This window comes from Bubalus kerabau, chromosome 13 (assembly GCF_029407905.1).
Source record: "Bubalus kerabau isolate K-KA32 ecotype Philippines breed swamp buffalo chromosome 13, PCC_UOA_SB_1v2, whole genome shotgun sequence".
NCBI lineage: Eukaryota > Metazoa > Chordata > Mammalia > Artiodactyla > Bovidae > Bubalus > Bubalus kerabau.
This window is the reverse complement of record NC_073636.1, coordinates 55,459,484-55,478,041: the sequence shown is the minus strand read 5'-3', so window position 1 is coordinate 55,478,041 and position 18,558 is coordinate 55,459,484. Positions and strand designations below refer to the sequence as shown.

General features: G+C 63.7%; 1 protein-coding gene across 1 annotated transcript in view; it reads right to left on the bottom strand.

Annotated features, from left to right (window-relative positions):
• Positions 1-18,558, bottom strand: part of LAMA5 (laminin subunit alpha 5) — a 52,223-nt gene that overhangs the window by 6,601 nt on the left and 27,064 nt on the right. The window contains exons 12-58 of the mRNA XM_055544514.1: positions 18,257-18,397; positions 18,039-18,176; positions 17,818-17,952; positions 17,600-17,734; positions 17,372-17,509; positions 16,914-16,966; positions 16,606-16,711; positions 16,412-16,464; positions 16,216-16,321; positions 15,719-15,818; positions 15,428-15,584; positions 15,162-15,300; positions 14,858-15,000; positions 14,675-14,781; positions 14,427-14,580; positions 13,743-13,903; positions 13,527-13,635; positions 11,662-11,759; positions 11,380-11,581; positions 11,173-11,299; positions 10,455-10,594; positions 9,861-9,976; positions 9,567-9,778; positions 9,071-9,275; positions 8,701-8,845; positions 8,360-8,500; positions 8,118-8,276; positions 7,810-7,911; positions 7,624-7,707; positions 6,900-7,130; positions 6,248-6,361; positions 5,917-6,044; positions 5,597-5,677; positions 5,278-5,492; positions 4,746-4,846; positions 4,377-4,557; positions 4,132-4,281; positions 3,627-3,778; positions 3,430-3,540; positions 3,093-3,204; positions 2,288-2,458; positions 1,937-2,133; positions 1,694-1,810; positions 1,424-1,578; positions 1,013-1,154; positions 797-899; positions 16-126 (exon numbers count right to left, since the gene is read on the bottom strand). Of these exons, the coding sequence (XP_055400489.1) occupies positions 16-126; positions 797-899; positions 1,013-1,154; positions 1,424-1,578; positions 1,694-1,810; positions 1,937-2,133; positions 2,288-2,458; positions 3,093-3,204; positions 3,430-3,540; positions 3,627-3,778; positions 4,132-4,281; positions 4,377-4,557; positions 4,746-4,846; positions 5,278-5,492; positions 5,597-5,677; positions 5,917-6,044; positions 6,248-6,361; positions 6,900-7,130; positions 7,624-7,707; positions 7,810-7,911; positions 8,118-8,276; positions 8,360-8,500; positions 8,701-8,845; positions 9,071-9,275; positions 9,567-9,778; positions 9,861-9,976; positions 10,455-10,594; positions 11,173-11,299; positions 11,380-11,581; positions 11,662-11,759; positions 13,527-13,635; positions 13,743-13,903; positions 14,427-14,580; positions 14,675-14,781; positions 14,858-15,000; positions 15,162-15,300; positions 15,428-15,584; positions 15,719-15,818; positions 16,216-16,321; positions 16,412-16,464; positions 16,606-16,711; positions 16,914-16,966; positions 17,372-17,509; positions 17,600-17,734; positions 17,818-17,952; positions 18,039-18,176; positions 18,257-18,397 (6,378 nt within the window). The remainder of the gene's footprint in view (positions 1-15; positions 127-796; positions 900-1,012; positions 1,155-1,423; positions 1,579-1,693; positions 1,811-1,936; positions 2,134-2,287; positions 2,459-3,092; positions 3,205-3,429; positions 3,541-3,626; positions 3,779-4,131; positions 4,282-4,376; positions 4,558-4,745; positions 4,847-5,277; positions 5,493-5,596; positions 5,678-5,916; positions 6,045-6,247; positions 6,362-6,899; positions 7,131-7,623; positions 7,708-7,809; positions 7,912-8,117; positions 8,277-8,359; positions 8,501-8,700; positions 8,846-9,070; positions 9,276-9,566; positions 9,779-9,860; positions 9,977-10,454; positions 10,595-11,172; positions 11,300-11,379; positions 11,582-11,661; positions 11,760-13,526; positions 13,636-13,742; positions 13,904-14,426; positions 14,581-14,674; positions 14,782-14,857; positions 15,001-15,161; positions 15,301-15,427; positions 15,585-15,718; positions 15,819-16,215; positions 16,322-16,411; positions 16,465-16,605; positions 16,712-16,913; positions 16,967-17,371; positions 17,510-17,599; positions 17,735-17,817; positions 17,953-18,038; positions 18,177-18,256; positions 18,398-18,558) is intronic.

Below are 18,558 nucleotides of genomic sequence, written 5' to 3'. Positions count from 1 at the left end.
GGAGACCCACCCTACCTGTGTCCATAGCCAGCATGGCTTGCACCTCCCGGACCCGGGCCGCCAGCTGTTCCTTCCTGGCCCGGGCATCGCGGAGCTGGGTCCCAGTGTCCTGCAGGGTGGCCCGCGCTGCGGGAAAGATGGCTTCAATCCTGAGGAGCCCCCGCCCGCACAGTACAGGCACAGCCACTTCAGTCCTCCTGACCAGGGAGTGCTAAGGCTCACACACACACAGAGGGAGACACCTGGACACAAGGGCCATCGGCTTGGGGGAAAGCACTGCACCCCAAATCTCAGAGCAGCCTCCTAGGCCCACAGCAAATGCAACCGTCCCATTTTATAGGTGAAACAATGGAGACTCAGAAAAGCTAAGCCGCTGCACATGGCCACCAGCACCCTGAGGTGCTCACAGCAGAGGGTGCACACACACACCCCCACCTAGCCCATGGCCTGGCACACACACACCCTCAGCCAGGACAGCAGAACCATCATCTGGTTCTCGTGTCCTCTCCCCATGACCTGGCACACACATGACCCTCATCCAGGACAGCAGAACCATCAGCTGGTTCTCGTGTCCTCTCCCCGGGCCCTTCCACGTCCTGGGGTCCTGTCACAAAGTCAGGGTGGGCAGGCCTCTGCAGGGCTCCAGGAGTGGACTTGCCGGGGCAGTGGGGAAAATTAACACCCATGGCAGCTGCCATCCTGACTCTCACAGTGACAATCCACGAACCCCCACACAACGTAGCTGGAGGGCAAGAGTCCCACAGAGCCGGGACGCCCCTTGGGACATGACACTCACCGAGGTCCAGTCTCCGCTGCTCCCCCAGGACGGCCTCCTCCAGGGCACTGCTGTTAGCCAACAGCTCCCGGGCCCGGGGTGCCAGGCCCCGCTGCACCACCATCTGCAGACGCGGGGATAGGATGTGGTTTAGCCCTGCCCGGAGGGGCTGCCAGGAACAGGGGCTGCAGCCAGGGCTGCAGGGGGTGTGGGGGTGTGGGAGGGTCAGGGCCTCACCGCCCACGTGTGGTTTGCCTGTTGCCGGGCCTGCTCAGCAGCGCCCTCGGCAGCCTGCACGGCTTGCAGAATGCTGCTGTAGGCGTTGGCAGCCTCAATGGCCCTCTGGATAAAGCGGTCCTGGTTGACTCCTTGGATGATGCTGTAAGGGGAGGCCGGGGAAAGTCTGAGGCTGGAGTGCGGGCTCAGCCCAGCTCACTGGCCTCCCCATCACAGCTGCTGGGCCTGCCTGCCTGCTGGCCCCAGACTCGCGGCCTAGGTCATAACCCTCCACCACCCAGTGTACCTTTCCTGCTCCTGTCTGCCAACTTGGGCCCCAACTTCTACCCAGCCCTGCAGGAACAACGGCTACTCCATCTAAGAGCTCTCGCAAACCAGCTCTGCCCCACCCATCCTGTTTGGGTCCCATACCTGGAAAGGTTGAGCGCCAGCTGGTCCAGCTGCCATGCGTGGGCCTCGGCGGCCTCTACCAGTTCTAGTTTGCTGCTCGCTGGGGAGAAGGCATGCATCTTCTCAAGCAGCGGTGTCCGGGCGCCATCCAGGCTGGCAGCAAGGTGCTCATACTCCTGGGGTGAGGAGTATGTAAGGGGGGACCTTCGTCCCCATCCCTGCTCACTCAAACCTGATCTGGGCGTGCCCGCCCCCACTGAGTATGCAGCCCTTGGGGAGGGGGGTGCTCACCTCCCTGGCCTGGTCCATGCCACGCAGAAGCTCAGAGACCCGGGCCAGGGTGTCTCTGGCAGCTTGCAGAGTAGCCCCCAGAGTGGCATTGTCCCGGGACAGCTCCTGCTTCCGTTGCTGGAGATGATGGGGAGAGCGTGGGAGGTAACAGAATAGAGGTGAGGTGGAAAGTAAAGGGGTGGGGGTGACGGGGTGAAGAGTCCAAGGGGGCAGGGAGGAGGAGGGGCGCGGCCAGCTCTCTACCAGGGCTTCCTCCAGGCGCTCCTGGTTGCGGCTGTTGAGCTCCTCTGCCTCCCTTGTGGTGCCCACTGCTCGGTTCAGGGCCTCCCGCAGGTCCATGAGTCCAGCCTCATACTGGGCCAGCCGGTCTCGGGTGTGTGTGACCAGTGCCTGGTTTCTCTCCCAGCGTCTGGTCAGCTGCTCCTGCACACGGTCCAGCACTGGCAAGGCCCAGTGTAGGAATGGTCACTCGGGCAGTGCCCCCTAGTGCCTGCCAGCCCCCATCCGCCCTGCCAAGCTGATGGGACGCCAGTCTGGGCTGGCCTCAGCCCCAGGGCCCTCCCCACTCTGCCCTGCTGGGCGGACCCCACTCACATCGCTGGGCCTCCCTCAGCTCGGCCTCAGCAGCTGCTCGTGGAACCCCCAGGTCACGTGCTCGCATCTCCTGGAGCAGCCGTTCCACTTCGGCCAGCACCCGGCGCAGTTGCTCACCCGATGGGACTGAGGCATTGGCCGGTGCCAGACGGTCCGTCTGGGACTCTAGCTCTGTGGGGGTTTGGGGAATGAACGGGCTGTCAGGGCCCAGGGCTAGCCTGCTGCCAAGCAGACCTCTGTCCACTAGCTTCCATCCAGAAGCCCCTGGCCAAGCCTCTTCAGACACTCCACACATGAGTTGGCAGGCCCTGGACAGAGATCCTGCTCTAGGCCACGACTCTGAGGCCCGCCTGGCCTCTGGCCCATGTCCCCTTGCCTCCCGCAACCCCCATGGCAATACCCCCACCACTCCCTTTGCTCAGCCCACTCCTTGGCCCCCTGGTTTAACCATCTCTCCTCCCAGCCCAGCACTCAGTTGCAATTTCATCTCCTTCTAGACCCTGGCATGGGCCTGGTCCCTTCTGATCTCTTCTTGTAGCACGTGTCAGGTTGTAACTAAGGCTCACCCACCACTTTTCCCACTTTGCAGGGACCACCTGCCCAGCCCTCTTGTTCTGGCCATGTGGGCTGCCCCTCTCCCCTCCCTACTCGGACCTGCTGTTTCTGTGACCAGGGCACCATCTCCCTGTCTAAACACCCCAAAGTGTGTTTAGAGGCCAAGCCCCCAGAGGCACACCCCCTGCCCTCAGCTCGGAACATCACTCTGCTCAACTCTCCCCACCCGCCCAGCTGGGCCAGTGCCTACCGCTCAGGGCAAGGTCCACAGCCCGGATGGCTGCCAGCAGCGTCTGTGCCCGGCCCAGCGTGGCCTCGGTGCTGTCCAGTAGTTGGCCAGCCTGGGCTCGGGCTCTGGTGGCCTGTGGACAAAGTGCCCCATCAGGCCTCAGCCCCTGCTGGCTGGGGAAAGCCTAGGAGCCTGGGGAGGGACCTTGAGCCTGAGCCGAAGGTCAGGGGTGATTCTGGATGGTTTGGGGCCTGAGGAGAGAGACTTCTCAGGGAGGGTTCTGCTGAGAGGGAGTGGGGGCTTCTCTGGAGGAGGAGTGTTCCAAGGGGTTCTGGAGCGGGAGTCCCCAGGGGCCTGCCTGGCCATCCAGATGCTGAGTGTTCTGCCCGAGGCTTGAGGTCTGTCGTTCCAGTGCCTCCAGCTGCTGTGTGGTCTCATAATGGGGGCCTGGGGGGCTCCGGAGCTGGTTCTGGGGGAGAAGAAGGTGAGCCTGTGACCCAGGACGGATAGGCTGGGGGCCGGGAGAGGGTGCCTGGGGATCGGGCAGGGCAGTACCTGTAGGTTGGTGATGGAGACGTTCAGCCTGTGCAGCCTGGCCCAGGCCACAGAGCTGGCGTTGATGCCACTCAGCTGCTCCCGGATGGCAGGGAGGAGGGCGCCGGCCCGTTCCAGGTCGTCCAGGAGAAGGACCACACAGTGGTCACACACTGCAGGCAGGGGGCAGGTGGGTGCAGGGTGAAGGGGGCAGGGAGAGTGGGGGCATCAGCATGGTAGAGATGGTCACTGGAGCTCACAGAGATATAATGGGGTACTGAGCTGGGCTGAGGGTGATGAGGTGAGTTGGGGGTCAGAGGTTAGCATGAGGGTCTCAGGATCAACAGGAGGACAGTTATGGGGTCTCAGAAAACAAAGGCAGAGCTAGGGCCAGGGGGCTTCTCTGGAAGTCGAGATGAATGTCAGGGTCACCAGGTCAGCAGAGGGCTGGGACCTGCACTGCCCCAGGGCAGGGTGAGCCAGGTGTGTTTCGGTGGCCAGGGCAGTGGGCAGGACAGGGACGCACCTTCACAGTGCACGCCGTGGCCCCCAGGTCCTCCTGGCACGGGCACCTGGTGCTGGTGGCTGCAGGTCTCACAGCGTTCCCCACTGAGCCCAGGAGGGCACGTGCAGCGGCCCGTGTGCAGATCACAGTGGCCTCCCTGGCACTGGCAGCCTTGGGTGGGAGGGGCAGGAGAGGCGGGGTGAGTAGCTGGCTGAGAACCCTGGGGGTACTCGCCACCCCAAGGTACCCCGCCTGCTCGCACTCACGCCTGCAGCCCTGCTCGGGGAGCCCCCAGTGGCCGGGGGCACACTCGCGACACTGGGGTCCCCCAGTCCCTGGCCGGCAGTGGCACTGCCCACTTTGGGGGTGGCACTCGGAACTCTCGGCGGCTGGTCCACAGGCGCATGGGCGACAGCCCTCGCAGCCCTCGAAGCCAAAGTGTCCTTCCTGAGGGCACAGACTGCAGTCACGGCTCTGCCCAGCCCTCAAAATCCACCTTCCTTCAGCCCTGGAGCCATGAGGCCCCGCCCACACAAAACCCCGCCCCTATCACCCTGAGCCCCACCCACAAACTCCCCCCCTCCTACCGAGCCCCGCCCCTACATCAAGGTCCCGCCCCTCCCAGGCAGTGCTACCTGACAGCGGTCACAGTGCAGCCCAGTCACACCGGCCTTGCACAGGCAGTGTCCACTGTGGGGGTCACAGGCCTCTGTCCCGCACGGGGAGCAGTCACACCCTGCAGAAAGTCACCCTGGGAAATCACCCCAGCTTCTTCCTAGCCCTCAGAAGCCCTTACTAGGCTCCTACTCCACATGCACCTTCTTCCTGCCCCAAAGGAAGCCCCCAGACGCTTACTTTTCACCACCTCCCTGCTCCATCCAGGTCCAGACCACACAGCTGCCTACTCACTGTCCCACTGTGCCCAACTTTGCTGCAGCCTGGGCTCAGCCCCCAGAGGAGCTCTTTGGGGAGCCCTGCCAGAGCCCTCCTGGGAACCGCCCCCCCTCAGGAGAGGCCAGAGTATCCAAACAACCCCTGGCCCGGCCATGGGGGTGCCTGATCGTGAGCTCAGGGGGCCTGGTCAGGCCCACACCATCCATGCTGGGCTCAGCCCAGGACACAGCCTGCTCGGGGGGGACACCCCTTGTCCCTGCCCTCCCCGCTTACGGGTGCAGTTGCCGGGCAGTAGGGCATTGCCATAGAAGCCAGGGGCACAGCTCTCGCAGCGGGGCCCGGTGGTGTGGCGCAGGCAGCCGCGGCAGGCGCCTGTTAGGGGGTCGCAGTCGCTGAAGAGCATGTTGGGGTCACCGTTCCCACTACAGTCACAGGGCTGGCACGAGCTGCCCAGCACCAGGGGGTTCCCGAAGAAGCCGGGTGCGCACCTGGGGGGGTGGTGTGGTCAGTGGGTGGCAGTGGCTCAGGCACTCAGTGCCCTGGGCCCCTCAAACAGACCCTGCCCCTACTCAGGCACTGCCTCCCAGCTTACCGCTCGCAAGAGGCCCCAGCGTAGCCGGGTTTGCAGAGACACTGGGTGCGGCCCCCTCTCAGGATGCAGCCTGTCGCGAAGCTGCAAAGACGGAAGTGGTCATCACACACTGGCGTTCTCCAGGCAAGCACCTGTGTACTCAGGTGGGGCCAGGCACCAGGTGCTGGGGTCCCCACCTCATGGGCCCATCTGGCTGCACTGGCCTCCACAGAGGGCAGTGTTGATTCAACCAGCCGTGGGGGTAGTGTTCCGCTCTGGGTCTATAAAGACTCTGGGCCACCAACCAACAGTCGGGACCCGGGGTGGCTGGCCCAGCTTACTTGTTGGAAGGCACGGCCAGGGGGCAGGGGCAGCTGATGCAGGGGGCTGCAGGGTCCTCGGACCCAGTGCGCACGAAGCCGGCCTGGCAGCGCTCGCAGTGGTCGCCCTCAGTGCTGTGCTGGCAGCCCTGGGCAGAGGGAACAGTTCAGCACCCACAGTGGAGGCCTTGCTCCCACCAGCTCCATCCCCAGCCATGCAGGGTCCGTGCCCAGGGCACCCACCCCTGTCTAGACCTCAGCATACCCACAACCACAGACCCGAAGGTGCCCTGGCCTTCCCTACTCTGTGTCTTTGGTGCCTGCTTCCCACCCCCCACAGGTCCCTACTTACTACACAGACGCCTGAGCCAGGGAGGCAGCGGTCTGAGTGGCCGTGGCACTGACAGGGGATGCAGCGACCCAAGAAGAGACCTTTGACGTCCCGGTAATAGCCAGGGGCACACTCCTGGAGTGGGTGGGCATTGGTGGTCAGGGAAGGAGGCAGGGCCAGCCTGATGTGGGGGTAGACCAGGGACCATACTCACAGGTCAGCCCTAGGGGCCCTGACCCTGACGGGCTGAAGGCGCGAAGTCAGAGCCCACAAAGCCACACAGAGGCCCTGGCTCAGGGCACCCCCACCCCCCATTCTCCTCTAGACACTTCCAAGTGGGTGGAGGGATGCCCCACAGGTGAGATGGGGAGGAGGTGAAGTGGATGCTGTCTGGGTGAACTGTGGATGTAAGATGAACTGGGCACTAAATGAGTGAAGACCAGCTAGGGCACACGGGCCCGGCAGGGAGCAGCTGACAGTGGACGAGCAGATGGTCGAACAAGCAGCCGGCTCGGCCTGAGGCGGGAAGGCTGGCTGCTAGCAGGGTGATGCCCAGCAGGTATAAGAGGAGAAGTGGGGTGAGATGGAGACAGAGGCCAAGTGTGGATGCTTGGGGACGTGCAGGCTGGGGAGGGGGACCACTTGGCCCTGGTGCCCACCTCCACTGCCTCACCTGGCACGAGTCCCCACGGTAGTTGGCAGGGCACATGCATAGCTCCACATTGCTGGCTGGAGGCCCCCCACCCATCTCGCTGGCCACCTCCAGCGCCACCCTGCGCAGGGAGATGGCCGAGGAGGCCTGCGAGAAGAGGGCACGGATATGCAGCTGCTCCAGGCCAGCTAGCACCATCATGAGCTCCTCGCGGGACACGGTACTGTGGGTCTCCATGTGTCGGAAGTTCCCCTGCATAACCACGACAGGGCTCACTGTGGTGGCCACAAGAGGGCACAGCAGGAGCCCAAGACAGACCCTCCCATGGGGGCAGGGGCACTCAGAGCACAGGAGGCGAGCGTGGGGGACATGTACAGGTGAGCGACTCCTGACCTGAGAGACAAAGACTTAACTCACAAAAACACTAACTGCAAACACAAAAGCGGTCGATTTGAGCATACTGAAGGTAAGACTGTCTGTGACCCCGAAGAGATCTTAGAAAAAGACGCACGGGCTACAGATGGAGAGCAGACAGCACAGCTCTGAAATCAGGACACAGGCTGAACATCAGGAATGGCACAACCCCGCCAGAAAAGAAACAGGCAAAAAAGACAGGAGTGGGCAGTGTGCAGAGAGAACCACAAGGGCAGCGCATTGGAGGAGCTGACCCATCCTGCTCCTCGACGCTGTTCTACATCACAGGGAGCAGGCCCCGCAGCCCCAGGGACCAGGGACGACCGCTCACCTCCACCAGCTGCAGCGCCCCATGGTGAACATCGCCAGGCGCTGGGTACACCGGCTCCAGGAACGTGATGCTCATCTGGTTGCCCTGGGGAGGCACATGGGCGGATGAGGGCCAGGAAGCTGGCTGACCACAGTCTCGGCTTGGCTGCGCCCGCTGCCCACCCACCAAGATCCCCTGGTCGGCCACCTGTAGCACCACATCCGGCCTGCTCTCCATGGGGTTGAACACGTCCCCGCGCTGGGTCTCCGAGTGCAGTTCGTAGCGGAGGGTCCCGCCATAGGATGACACCTGGAGGCCAGATGGAGAGATGCGACTTGGCCAGACTCAGTCCAGGGGCCTGGAGTCAATTGCAGTGGTTCTGGGCACCCTGGGGCTGGGGGTACGGACAGGGCCAAGCACCCTCACAGAGCCTCCGCCCTCCCTGCTTGCCCTCAGCCTCCAGGAGGCCCTGGATCCTCTCAAGGTGCCCTCCCGGGGGACACTCGGCTGCTCACCCGGTCCCCCAGGTAGGAGGGTGGGGCCTGCCAGTACAGCTCGGGGATGGCCTCGGGCACACGCTGCAGGTCTGCGCGAAGCATCAGCACCTCCTGCCGCTCGTGGGGCACCACCTGCCGGTCACCACTCAGCAGCGTCCAGCCCTCCATGTCCACAAACTGTGGGGCACAGAGATGGGTCACACAGGTTCATGTCCAACATCCACGCGGGCTGATGTATCCCTGCCTGCCTGCCCACACACCTCACGACGGGCATAGGTCGAGCTCCGGCAGCGGTCAGTGGCCCCGAAGCAGAAGCAGCGGGTGCAGCCTTTGGGGTTGGCAACATCCAGTGAGAATGTCCCCAGGCGGCACTGGTCACACCTCGGGCCCTGCACGTTCTCCTGAGGGTGGGAGGGCACGGCAGGGCAGGGCAGTCAGCCATGTGTAGGGGGTCCAGCCAGTGTTGCCTGTCACCCTGCAACTGGGCTGGCTGTCCTAAAGTGTTCCAGGAGGCCCCAGCCTCCCGGAGAGGATGAACTTCAGCTGACAAAGCAAGATGAGGGATGGGGTGGGGAGCAGGCTGGGCCGGTGGACCCCTCACCTTGCAGTAGCACTGGCCTGTGAGGGGGTCACACGTGCCAGGCCCAGAGCCTGCCTCGTGGCAGTCACAGGGGCGGCAGCTGGGGAAGCCGTGGAACCCGGGAGCACAGGTGTCACAGCGGCGTCCGGCCACGTTGGGTCTGCACCTGCCATGAGAGGTCAGGAGCTGGCTGGGCCTCCCTCCACCTGCCCCTTATGTTGAGACGGGACCAGAGGTGTCCGCCCACCATGGTGATGACCCCCCAAGAGCCAGAGGAGAGGGCGCTGCTGAGCCCCGGGAGACCCTGCCAGGTGGGGATGGGGTCAGGGCTTGCCGGCAGGGGATCCGGAACTGCTCCAAGGCCACAGAGACCCCCAGCACAGGCACTCACTTGCACTGGCCACTGTCCACATCGCAGGTGGGGTCCATGAGCTCCTGGACACCGGGCCCCGAGCAGTTACACTCCTCACAGCCCACCAGGGGGTGGCAGCCAAAGGTCTGGGGCTGGCAGACGAGGCAGTCGGGCGGGATGGTGCGCGGGGGGCAGATGCACTGGCCTGTGAGCTCGTCACAGAGGCGGCCGCTGCAGTCACAGGCTGTGGGTACGGGCACAGCCCCCGGTCAGAAGGCCCGATGGTGGCCCTGGGGGCACTGAACATGGGGCGGGGAGCGAGGCCACCCTACACCAGCCTGGATCCACCCACTCCGGGCCCCAACTCCCAGGCAGCTCCTCTGATGTGAGGTCAGGTGCTCAAAACTGCTATCCGGTCCCCAGGACCTTCTGGACAACAGGAGGGGGCAATGCTAGTCCACCAGCTCCAGAACATTCTCCTGACAACTGTTGCCTGGCGGGCACCCCTGGGCACTCCCAGGACTGGGGTACTCACGCCTGCAACTGGGGAAGCCCCAGTAGCCAGTGGCACAGCGGGAGCAGTCGCGGCCGATGACATGGGCACGGCAGGGACACTGGCCCCCAAAAGGCTCGCATGTGGGGCCCATGGCGCCCACCTCGTGGCAGCCGCACGGCCAAGCCCCGTTGTTGTAAAAGAGTGAGAGGGAGGTGGCAGCGCTGCGGCAGAAGGCGGACGAGCTAGAGGGGCTGGGAGAGGAGTGGGGTGAGGCCAGCTGTCAGCCAGCTACACCCCTGCACACCCCCACCCCTAGCCCCGAGCCCAGCTCACCTGATGTGGTAACCGTGGGTGGCGCACTGGCTGATGAAGTCGTAGGACTTGTCCAAGGGCTCCTCCCGCAGGTAGCTGGAGCTATAGGCTTCCTCGGGGACCACCAGCACGTACTCCTAGAGCATCAAGGCCCAGTCACCTCCTGTGGGCCCAGCGCTTCTCTCCCGCAGGCCAGCATCCGGCCGGATAGAATCATACCCTGTCCTGGGCCCTAGCGAGGCTGCCAGGTTATGGGTCCCTCCCTGGGCCACTCAGAGGGGAGGCCGGCCTTTGCCGCCAAACAGAAGCTCAGGAACAGGTCGTGAAGAGGCAATTGGGCTCCTGGTGCCCCCACCCCTTTCTGCCAGACACCCCTGTCTCCTTCCAGGCCTCCTCCTCCAAGAAGGCCACTCTGACCAGCAGGGCCCCCAGGAGCTGGTGGGTGTCATCTTGGCTCATGGACCCCAGGGCCTCTCAAGATGGGCCTGGAGGTCCCTAGACGCTGCTGCCCTGGCACTGGGCTCAGAGTCGCCTGTAAAGAGTAGGGGACACGCCCTGGCAGGGTAACCTTTAATGGTATGATGGGTAGAGGACAGACACCAGCCTCCAACTCACCAGCCAGAGCCACCGGCCCTCGGGCACACGCACGGTCACAGTGAGTTCGCTGTCAGTCACGTCCAGGATGGCCCGGCCCTCGCACACCACCAGTGTGCGGCAGCCATAGCCATGTGGGCAGAAGCTGGCATTGGCGTGGCCTGGAGGCGAGAAACAGTAAGTCAACACCCACCACATGCAGACTGCCCTGCCCCACGGCCTCGTCCCAGGAACCCCTGCAGTCGCCCCGGAGGAGGGGGTACCCACGGGCAGCACGTGCCACTGTGGACTGTGCATCTGTGAACATGACACGGATGCGTGACCCGTCCAGAGGACCACAAGGCCTGGCACACTCATGCAACATGAATTGGCCATGGTCATGTACAAGGGCTGGTGAGATGCAGTAGTCTCTGGGCCCCAGAGAGCAGAAGGAAACAAATACATATGGGCATGTGTCCCCAGGGAGCCCTCAGTCACCCTGGCATGTGGTGGGGGAATTCTGAGTTACCACACAGACGTGAGGGGCAGGGGCTGCCACCCGCCATGGGCTGGGGCACCCCGTTTGAGAGCCAAGGGCAGGACAAGGTGTGTGGCCCTGTCACTCACAGCCAGGGCATGGGCCCCGCTTTGTGGCCACGTGAGCTGTGGACCCAGCTGCACCCTATCCACGTCCTGTGTGGGCTGTGTGGACTAGACCCCTGACAGCCCTCTCACCCAGGGGTCCACGCTCTCTGCTCACCCTGCCAGACGCGGCCCCCATTGATGAGGACCTCCACAGCAAAGGTCGGGTGGGCGGGCTGGTAGCCATGCAGCAGGAAGGCGTAGCGGCCCAGGGCGGGCACATGGGTGGTGAAAACCACGGTGCCCTGCAGGGAGAGGCTCCGGTGAGCCCACACCAAGAGGAGCAGGGTGCCCACGAGGCTGCGAGTCCTGGCCAGGCCCTCACCTGGGGGTGGCGCAGCAGCGTGGGCTCCGCGGCAGGGTCCGCAGCAGTGGGGGGCCGGGGCTGGGGCCCGGGTGGGGGTGCGCCCGGTGTCAGCTCCTGCGAGCGGGTCAGCGGGAGGCCGGGTGGCAGCGGCAGCACCTGGCAGTCTCTGAGGAGCACGGGCTGAGGCGGTTTCGGGAAGCGGGAGGGCACGCAGGCGGCACTGGGGCAGGGGATACACCGGTGAGCTCCTGTGTCCCCGCCACCACCCTGCCGCCCCCGCCAGGCCCCCAGCCCCACTACCTGCTGGGGCTGAAGGCACCGTGACTGCTGATGCAGTGAACTCGGGGCTCCACGAACTCTGAGCTGAAGGTGTCCGTGGGTACCAGAGTGACGCTGTGCTGTGGGCAGCAGATGGTGTGGGTATGAAGGCAGGTGAAGCCCAGCCACACCTGCCCAGGCTGGTCCGCCTCTTGGCACTGAGTCCCTGATCCCCATTCAGCCTGCTTCTCCTCTGGCCGCACAGACCCCAGCCCTTGACCGAGGTTTCTGGGCCGTGGAGCGCCTTCCAGCCCCACCCAACCTCAGGCCACACCTCCTCTTCCTGCGCCCTTCCCACCATCCGCGGTCACAGGGCAGGACCCAGCCCAGGCAGGTGCTCTGCATGCCAGGGCTCGTGAGCAGCCGTCTCCACCCTGTGCTGTCCCCAAGGTGTAGAAACACGTGTGACAAGTATGGTAAAACATGGCATCACAATGTGTCCAGAAAAACCTTAAGAGCGGAAACAGAAGACTGCGAGACCACAGCGACAGCTCAGGCCACCCCAACACAGTGTCCGCAGAGAAGACAGCACACCCATGTGACTCCCGTTACGGCAGGTTCCAGAACAGGCACACTAGGCGGCACAGCCAGTGTCCCGGGTGACCACGGGAGGGGCCAAGCGGCATCTGGGGTGCGGCCGTCTTGCCTCCTGGCCTGGGTACTGCGGGAGAATCGTGCTTGGGCGGTGGGTATAGCTCCATGGGAAGTTTACAGCGACCCAGCCCAGGACTGCAGGGCTGTGTGTGTGAGGAAGGAATCACAGGGGTTCCAGCATCAAAAACTTAGGAGGAAGCTATGTGACATGAGTCACTCAGCAACGTGGAAGAGACACACAGACTCTGGAAGGAGGAATGAGCCACGGCAGATGGGGTGTGGGACTGTGGTTTTCGTTGCAAGTCTTTTCAATATTTGAAGCTTTTATAAAATCTGCACATGTTACTCTGCTAAAACTTTTAAAGGCCTAGGGAAATGTAATGATGAAACTGTGTAATACTCTGATGAGAAAAATGTCATCTATTTCATCACTTACTGAACAAACATGCATGCTTGGTTCTGGGCATCAAACTAAGGGTTAACCCTGCACGGAGTTTAGTGATGCAGAACGGGCCTGCAAACCCAAGTTAACCTTGGGATTTAGTTTCCAACTCTGTGAGGAGGACACAGAAGCAAGTTACTTCGATGCTAGTGAGTCCCAAGCTTCAGGACCTAAGCCGCTCACATGCTGTGGCATTTTTGTAAATTATACCAAAAAGCGGCCTTTCATTAAGATTGTTCTTTCTAGGCTTCCCTAGTGGCTCAGTGGTAATGAATCCGCTTGCCACTGCAGGAGACACGGGTTGGATCCCTGATTTGGAGAGATTCCCACATGCTGCGGGGCAATTAAGCCCGTGTACACAACTACTGAGACCACGCTCCGCAACTACTGAAGCGAAGCCCACACCCCCTGGAGCCCGTGCTCTGCAACAAGAGAAGCCACTGCAGTGAGAAGTCCACGCGCCGCAACAAGAGTAGCCCCCGATTGCAGCAACTCGAGAAAGCCAGCACAGCCAAAAATAAATTAAAAATTTAGAAAGGTATTTCTTTCTACCCTAGCTCCAATGCATCATAGTTCCCCTTAACTGACTACGGGCATTCTTTATAAATAAACACACGTTTCATGCCCACAGGAAAAAACTTGCAAGGGAGGGGTTCTGGAAGAACCTGGACTCAGCACAAGCTGAGGGCAGTGCCTGTGATGGGCACCCAGGCTCACCACACTCTACTTCTGCGCATGTTTAAATCTTTGGAAAGACAGAGCCCTGCAATGGGGTCCTGGGGCCCATGCAGGTGAGGGGTCGGGGTCTTACCAGGAAGAACCGTGCCTGCTCGGCTGTGAGTCGGATGCTGGCCTCCGTGTCCAGGTGGAAGATGGCCAGGTGGTGCTGGGCGTCCAGGGCGGTGCCTCGGCACAGGGTGCTGGGGGTGGGCAGGGGTGGTTAGTGGGTAGGGCAGCTGGGGTCCCGAACCCAGCCCCAGCGCCCCCCATACCCCAGGCTTGTACCTTCCACCCACTCCCCACACACCTGTATGAGCAGGGGTGGAGGGTCAGCACCCCCTGCTGGGGGGCTCTCTGGGGGGTGTGCACTGCCACATCCACCTCCTGGCGGGCGTCCTCATTGGCATATTCCACCACCAGGGCATAGGGGCCTGGCTGCGGCACTGCCACCTGAAGCTGGACGTCCACCTGGGGGGACAGGGCGATGTGAGGCCCCACCCCAGGCCCCCTCCTAGAGAACAGGGTGCTCCTAAACACGGCCCTTCCCATCCTCTGTGCCCAGAGCCTTGTCCTTCCGTCTCAGGGCCTGTGTGCCCACCACTCCTGTTGCTGGAGGCACTCCTCCTGTGGCCACTTGACCTTCCAACCTCTGCTCACTCTGAGCCTCCCCTGCCCATCGTGGCCCACCAGCCTCATCACTGCAGAGTGTCTGGTGCCTGATGTGAACCAATGACCTGCCACCCCCTCATGATAAGCTGGAGTGCTAGGCCACCCTCACCCCATTTACAGCTGAGGCCCCAGGCACAGACTCTCAAGGTCAAAACCCTGAAGGCAGCAAGCGCTGCCTGAGCCACTGCCTGTGCCATGCCCGCACCACTTTTGCCCTGCACCCATGTCCCTTCTGCAACATGGACTCCCATCCTCCAGACCAAAGGCACGCCTCCCCAGGGCTTGATCCTACTTGTCCCCAAGGGGCCCCGGGGACACGCACATCAGTGCCCCAGCAGACAACAAGCGGCGGGTGCGTGGGGCTGAGTTGCTCTGTGGGGCAGGGCCGGGGTAGGCTGTTGTCATGGCGACACAGGGCCTCGGGCCCAGCGGCGGAGGGGAAGCCGTCCAGGGGTAGGTGGGTGTAGAGGAGGCAGCTGGTTGGGGACACACAGTCTGGTCAGTACAGGGCAGGTGGCCTGGGCACTGGGAGGGGCAGGTCCCCCCCAGCCCCGCCAGATTGGCCCTCACTTGTCTCCAGAGCGCTGGGCGTCTGGCCGGAATGTGCAGGGCTCAGTCACTCTCAGCTGCAGCAGGGCCGCCTCATAGTAGGCGCTAGGCAGCAGAACCACATAGTCCTTGGGGGGAGGGGGGAGGTTAGGTGTTGTGGCCCCTGCCCCAGGCCCCACCCCAACCCTCTCAGCCCTGCCTCACCAGGAGCACCCCCTCGGCCTCCACGAGCAGGGCCCAGGCGCCAGGGTTCAGCACGAAGGGCTCCCCCAGGCCCCTCTGGGGCACGGTGACAAAGGCAGGCTCGGTGCTGGGCGGAAAGGCCATGGGCTGGCTCTGCTCTGTGCCTGGGGGTGGGGACAGTGGGCTTTCTGGACGTAGGGATGAGACGGCCACTCCAGGCCGCGGTCACCAACCCCCCAGGGTCAGGAGGATGGGCCTGGCCTCCCCACCCACGCATGGGGATGTGGTGGGAGCTGGGTGGTTGGGGAGCAGCCCCAGCACTCACAGTTGGGACACGTGGTGAACTTGTCCTGGTCTCGCATGGAAACCCGCCCGCTCACACTCGTGGACCCGCGGTTGACGTAACGGAAGACAAGCCGGAAGAGGTCGGGGGAGGTCAGGTTCAGCTTTGCCACGATCCTGGGCTGCAGTGGGGTTGGGGGGCACGGAAAGTCGGGGCGGCCCCTCCTGGTCATGCTCAGCCCACACCCATGAGCTCAGGGGCCCGCCCGCCCTCTGCCAGCCATCATGCCAGGAACACAGAGCCCACACCTGGATGGGTGTCATCTGTGCGTAGCCCCTCCAGCTGAAGTTCTCGAACTCCAGGGGGTTGAAGCCAAAGCGCACAGCATGGCCCTCAGGCGTGGCCGCCTCCTCGAGCTCCAGGCGCAGGTGGTGCAAGTCAGGGAGATAGTGGTCCTGAGCAGGCCTGGCCACAGCAGGGGCAGTCAGGGCGGGACAGGTACTGGCCCTGCACCGCACACCAGAGTCCCCAGGGAGAAGCCTGTGGACAAACTGCTGCCCCAGCCCACACCCCCAGCCCAGCTGGGGCGGGGTACCCACTCGCTGCAGGTGGAGCCCTGGGTGTTGGGGCGGCACATGCAGGCGCCCGTCCTCAGCTCACAGCTCTGCCCTAGCGCTCCGCCAACATCACACCGGCAGCCTGCAATGGGGGAGCAAGTGAGTGAGGCCCAGCCCCACGGTCTCCATGCTCCTCCCGCAGCCTCCGCTTTGTCCACCCTCCATTAAGGGTGACCCAGGCTGAGGGGACGAGTGTTACCGCCACCAGGAGCTGCCCGGGGCTCTGGACAGCAGAGGGTCAGGATTTAGGGCAAGGGCCCTGGGATTGGTGAGTGACGCCTGCCAGGGCACGGGATGGAGGGAGAAGAAGGGGTTAAATCTGCACCCCCTCCACACCAGCACAGGTCTGGCCAGGTACCCAGAGTGGCTCAGCGAGTGCCATGTGACACCCAGGCCCTGGCTGGCCTTTGTCCCATGTGTCCCTCCCTGGGCCTCAGCCTCCCCGGGACATGATCCAAGGGCCAAGCAGTGGGCCTTACTGCGGCAGCCGAAGTAGTCAGCCTGGTCCAGCCCGAAGAAGCCATCCTTGCAGGCCGCACAGGTCTGGCCACACACGTGGGGCTTGCAGAAGCACTGGCCATTGCCCTGGAGGCCGAGGGAGAAGCTGGGACCAGGCTTGGGAGGGTCCCTACACTCTGTTCCCATGGCCCCCGGCACCTCTGCCCTCAGACTCACCAGCTGGCACTGGGCAGCCCCACCCAGTGTGCCCCTGGGATCACAGTTGCAGCCTGGGGGAGAGGCAGAGCAGGGCTGAGAGCTGGGCGAGGGTAGGAGGGCAGGACTCCATCCCCACCCTGGTCACTGTGGAGCCAGCCTTCCCCTCCGCAGGGTCTCCCTCAGCACCCTAACACCACTCCAGGCAGACTCACGGGTACAGCCCTCAGGGTTGCTAGGACTCAGCCCCCAGAATCCAGGTTTACAGCGGTCGCAGCTTGGCCCCTCCACGTGAACCCGGCACGTACAGGGTGCCTGTGCCTGGGAGACGATGAGACTGAGGGTCAGAGTAGGTCCTTGCCCTCCTAGCACAAACCCTCAGCCCTGGAGCCTGGCCCCATCTCAGGCATGACCCAGCCAGGGCACCAAAGGGGCTCTGAGGTTGCCATGGCAACTGAGCAGCAGGTGAGTGATGGTTTCTATAAGTGAAGGCCTCAGCGCCAGAGGGCTGCCCCGGGCTCACCTCGGGAGGGACACGGTCAGCTGGGGCCAGGCCAGCAGGATGGCAGGAGCCAGCTGTGGAGAGAGGCCCAGGCCACGGTCATTACCTAGCCACCGACCCTGATGGCCGAGAGCTTCCCCAGGCCTGGCCAGGACCTGAGGCCCCGTGGGAGCCAGCACACAAGCCTTTCACACGTTCGAACAGGCCAGAAACCACGGTGCCTTCTTGCCCTAGTCCCCCTGGCTGAAGGGCATGTGCTCTCCCCCACCACACAGCTGTGAACACGCAATGAGCACACACTCGCACAAAGCATGTAAACAAGCATGAACAGATGGACAGCACGTGACCACATGCACAACACACGGACACTCACGTGAATGCATGTGTGAACCGAGAGCACGCAGGGCACTGCAACAGTCATGGGAACACGCAGCACATCTCACACATACACACACACACACACACGGGGCCAGCCCCACCTTCGCAATAGGGGAAGTTGTATGCACCAGGCACACACATGTCGCACCGCAGTCCCGTCACTCGCGGTCGGCAGCTGCACTGCCCGCTGTGGGGATCGCAGGCTGCGTGCAGGGAACCTTCGGGAGAGCAGTGGCAGGCTAGAGGAGGGGGAGGAGGGGGTGTCAGCACGTGGAGAGCATGCGTCCTCCCTTCCCTGCCCCACCCCCTCCCCCCACCAGGGCACTCACGGGTACAGTCAGGGAAGCCGTGGAAGCTGGGGCTGCACTCCTGGCAGGTGGCTCCCGCGTAGCCGGGACGGCAGCGGCACAGCCCGCCTGCCCCACACAGCTGGTCCACGGAGCCCCAGGGGTCACAGGCACAGGCTGCAGAGGACTTGGGGTCATGCCCTGGGCACCTGCGGTGGCCCTCCCCCCTGCCTGGAGCCCCACCAAAGCCACCCGCTCACCGTGGCACTCGGGATAGCTGTGGTAGCCCAGGCGACAGCGGTCACAGTGGGGGCCGTTGAACTCTGGCCGGCACAGGCAGCGGCCAGCGTCGTCACAACCCTCAGGGAGGGTCCCCACGGGGCTGCAGCCACACACTGCAGGCCGAGAGTGCACAGGCCCCTGAGCCGGCAGCCCAGACCCAACCCCACTCCCGCCTGCCGGCTGAAGGTGCCATACTCACACTGGCAGAGGGGGAAGTGGAAGTAGCCGGGGGCACAGCGGTCACATGCGGCCCCCTCGAAGCCTGTCCGGCACGTGCACTGGCCTGAGTCACGGTCACAGGTTCCGTCCGCCACGCCGGGGCTGGAGCACTGGCAGGCTGCAGAGAGGAGGAGGTCACAGAGGGGTCGGGCTCCTGGGCTCCGCGAGGGGATGCTGCTGGGCCAGGGCTGGACTCACGCTGGCAGCCTGGGCCGTAGAAGCCGGGGGCGCAGAGCTCACAGTGGGTGCCCTGGAAGTTGGGTTTGCACACGCAGTGCCCCACCCGCGGGTCCTTCCGGCAGGCATTGCCCTGGGTCCCGGCGGCGCTACAGTCACAATCTGGAGGGGGACAGCGGTGGGATGGGGGTCTCAGAGGCCCTGCAGCTGCCCCGCTCAAAACCTCCCTTCTCCACAGACTCCTTTCCTTGCCTTTTGACACTGCACTCATGCACAGTGAAAAAGACTTTAAAAAGGCCTACAAGGGAAAGCGGATGTTTTAG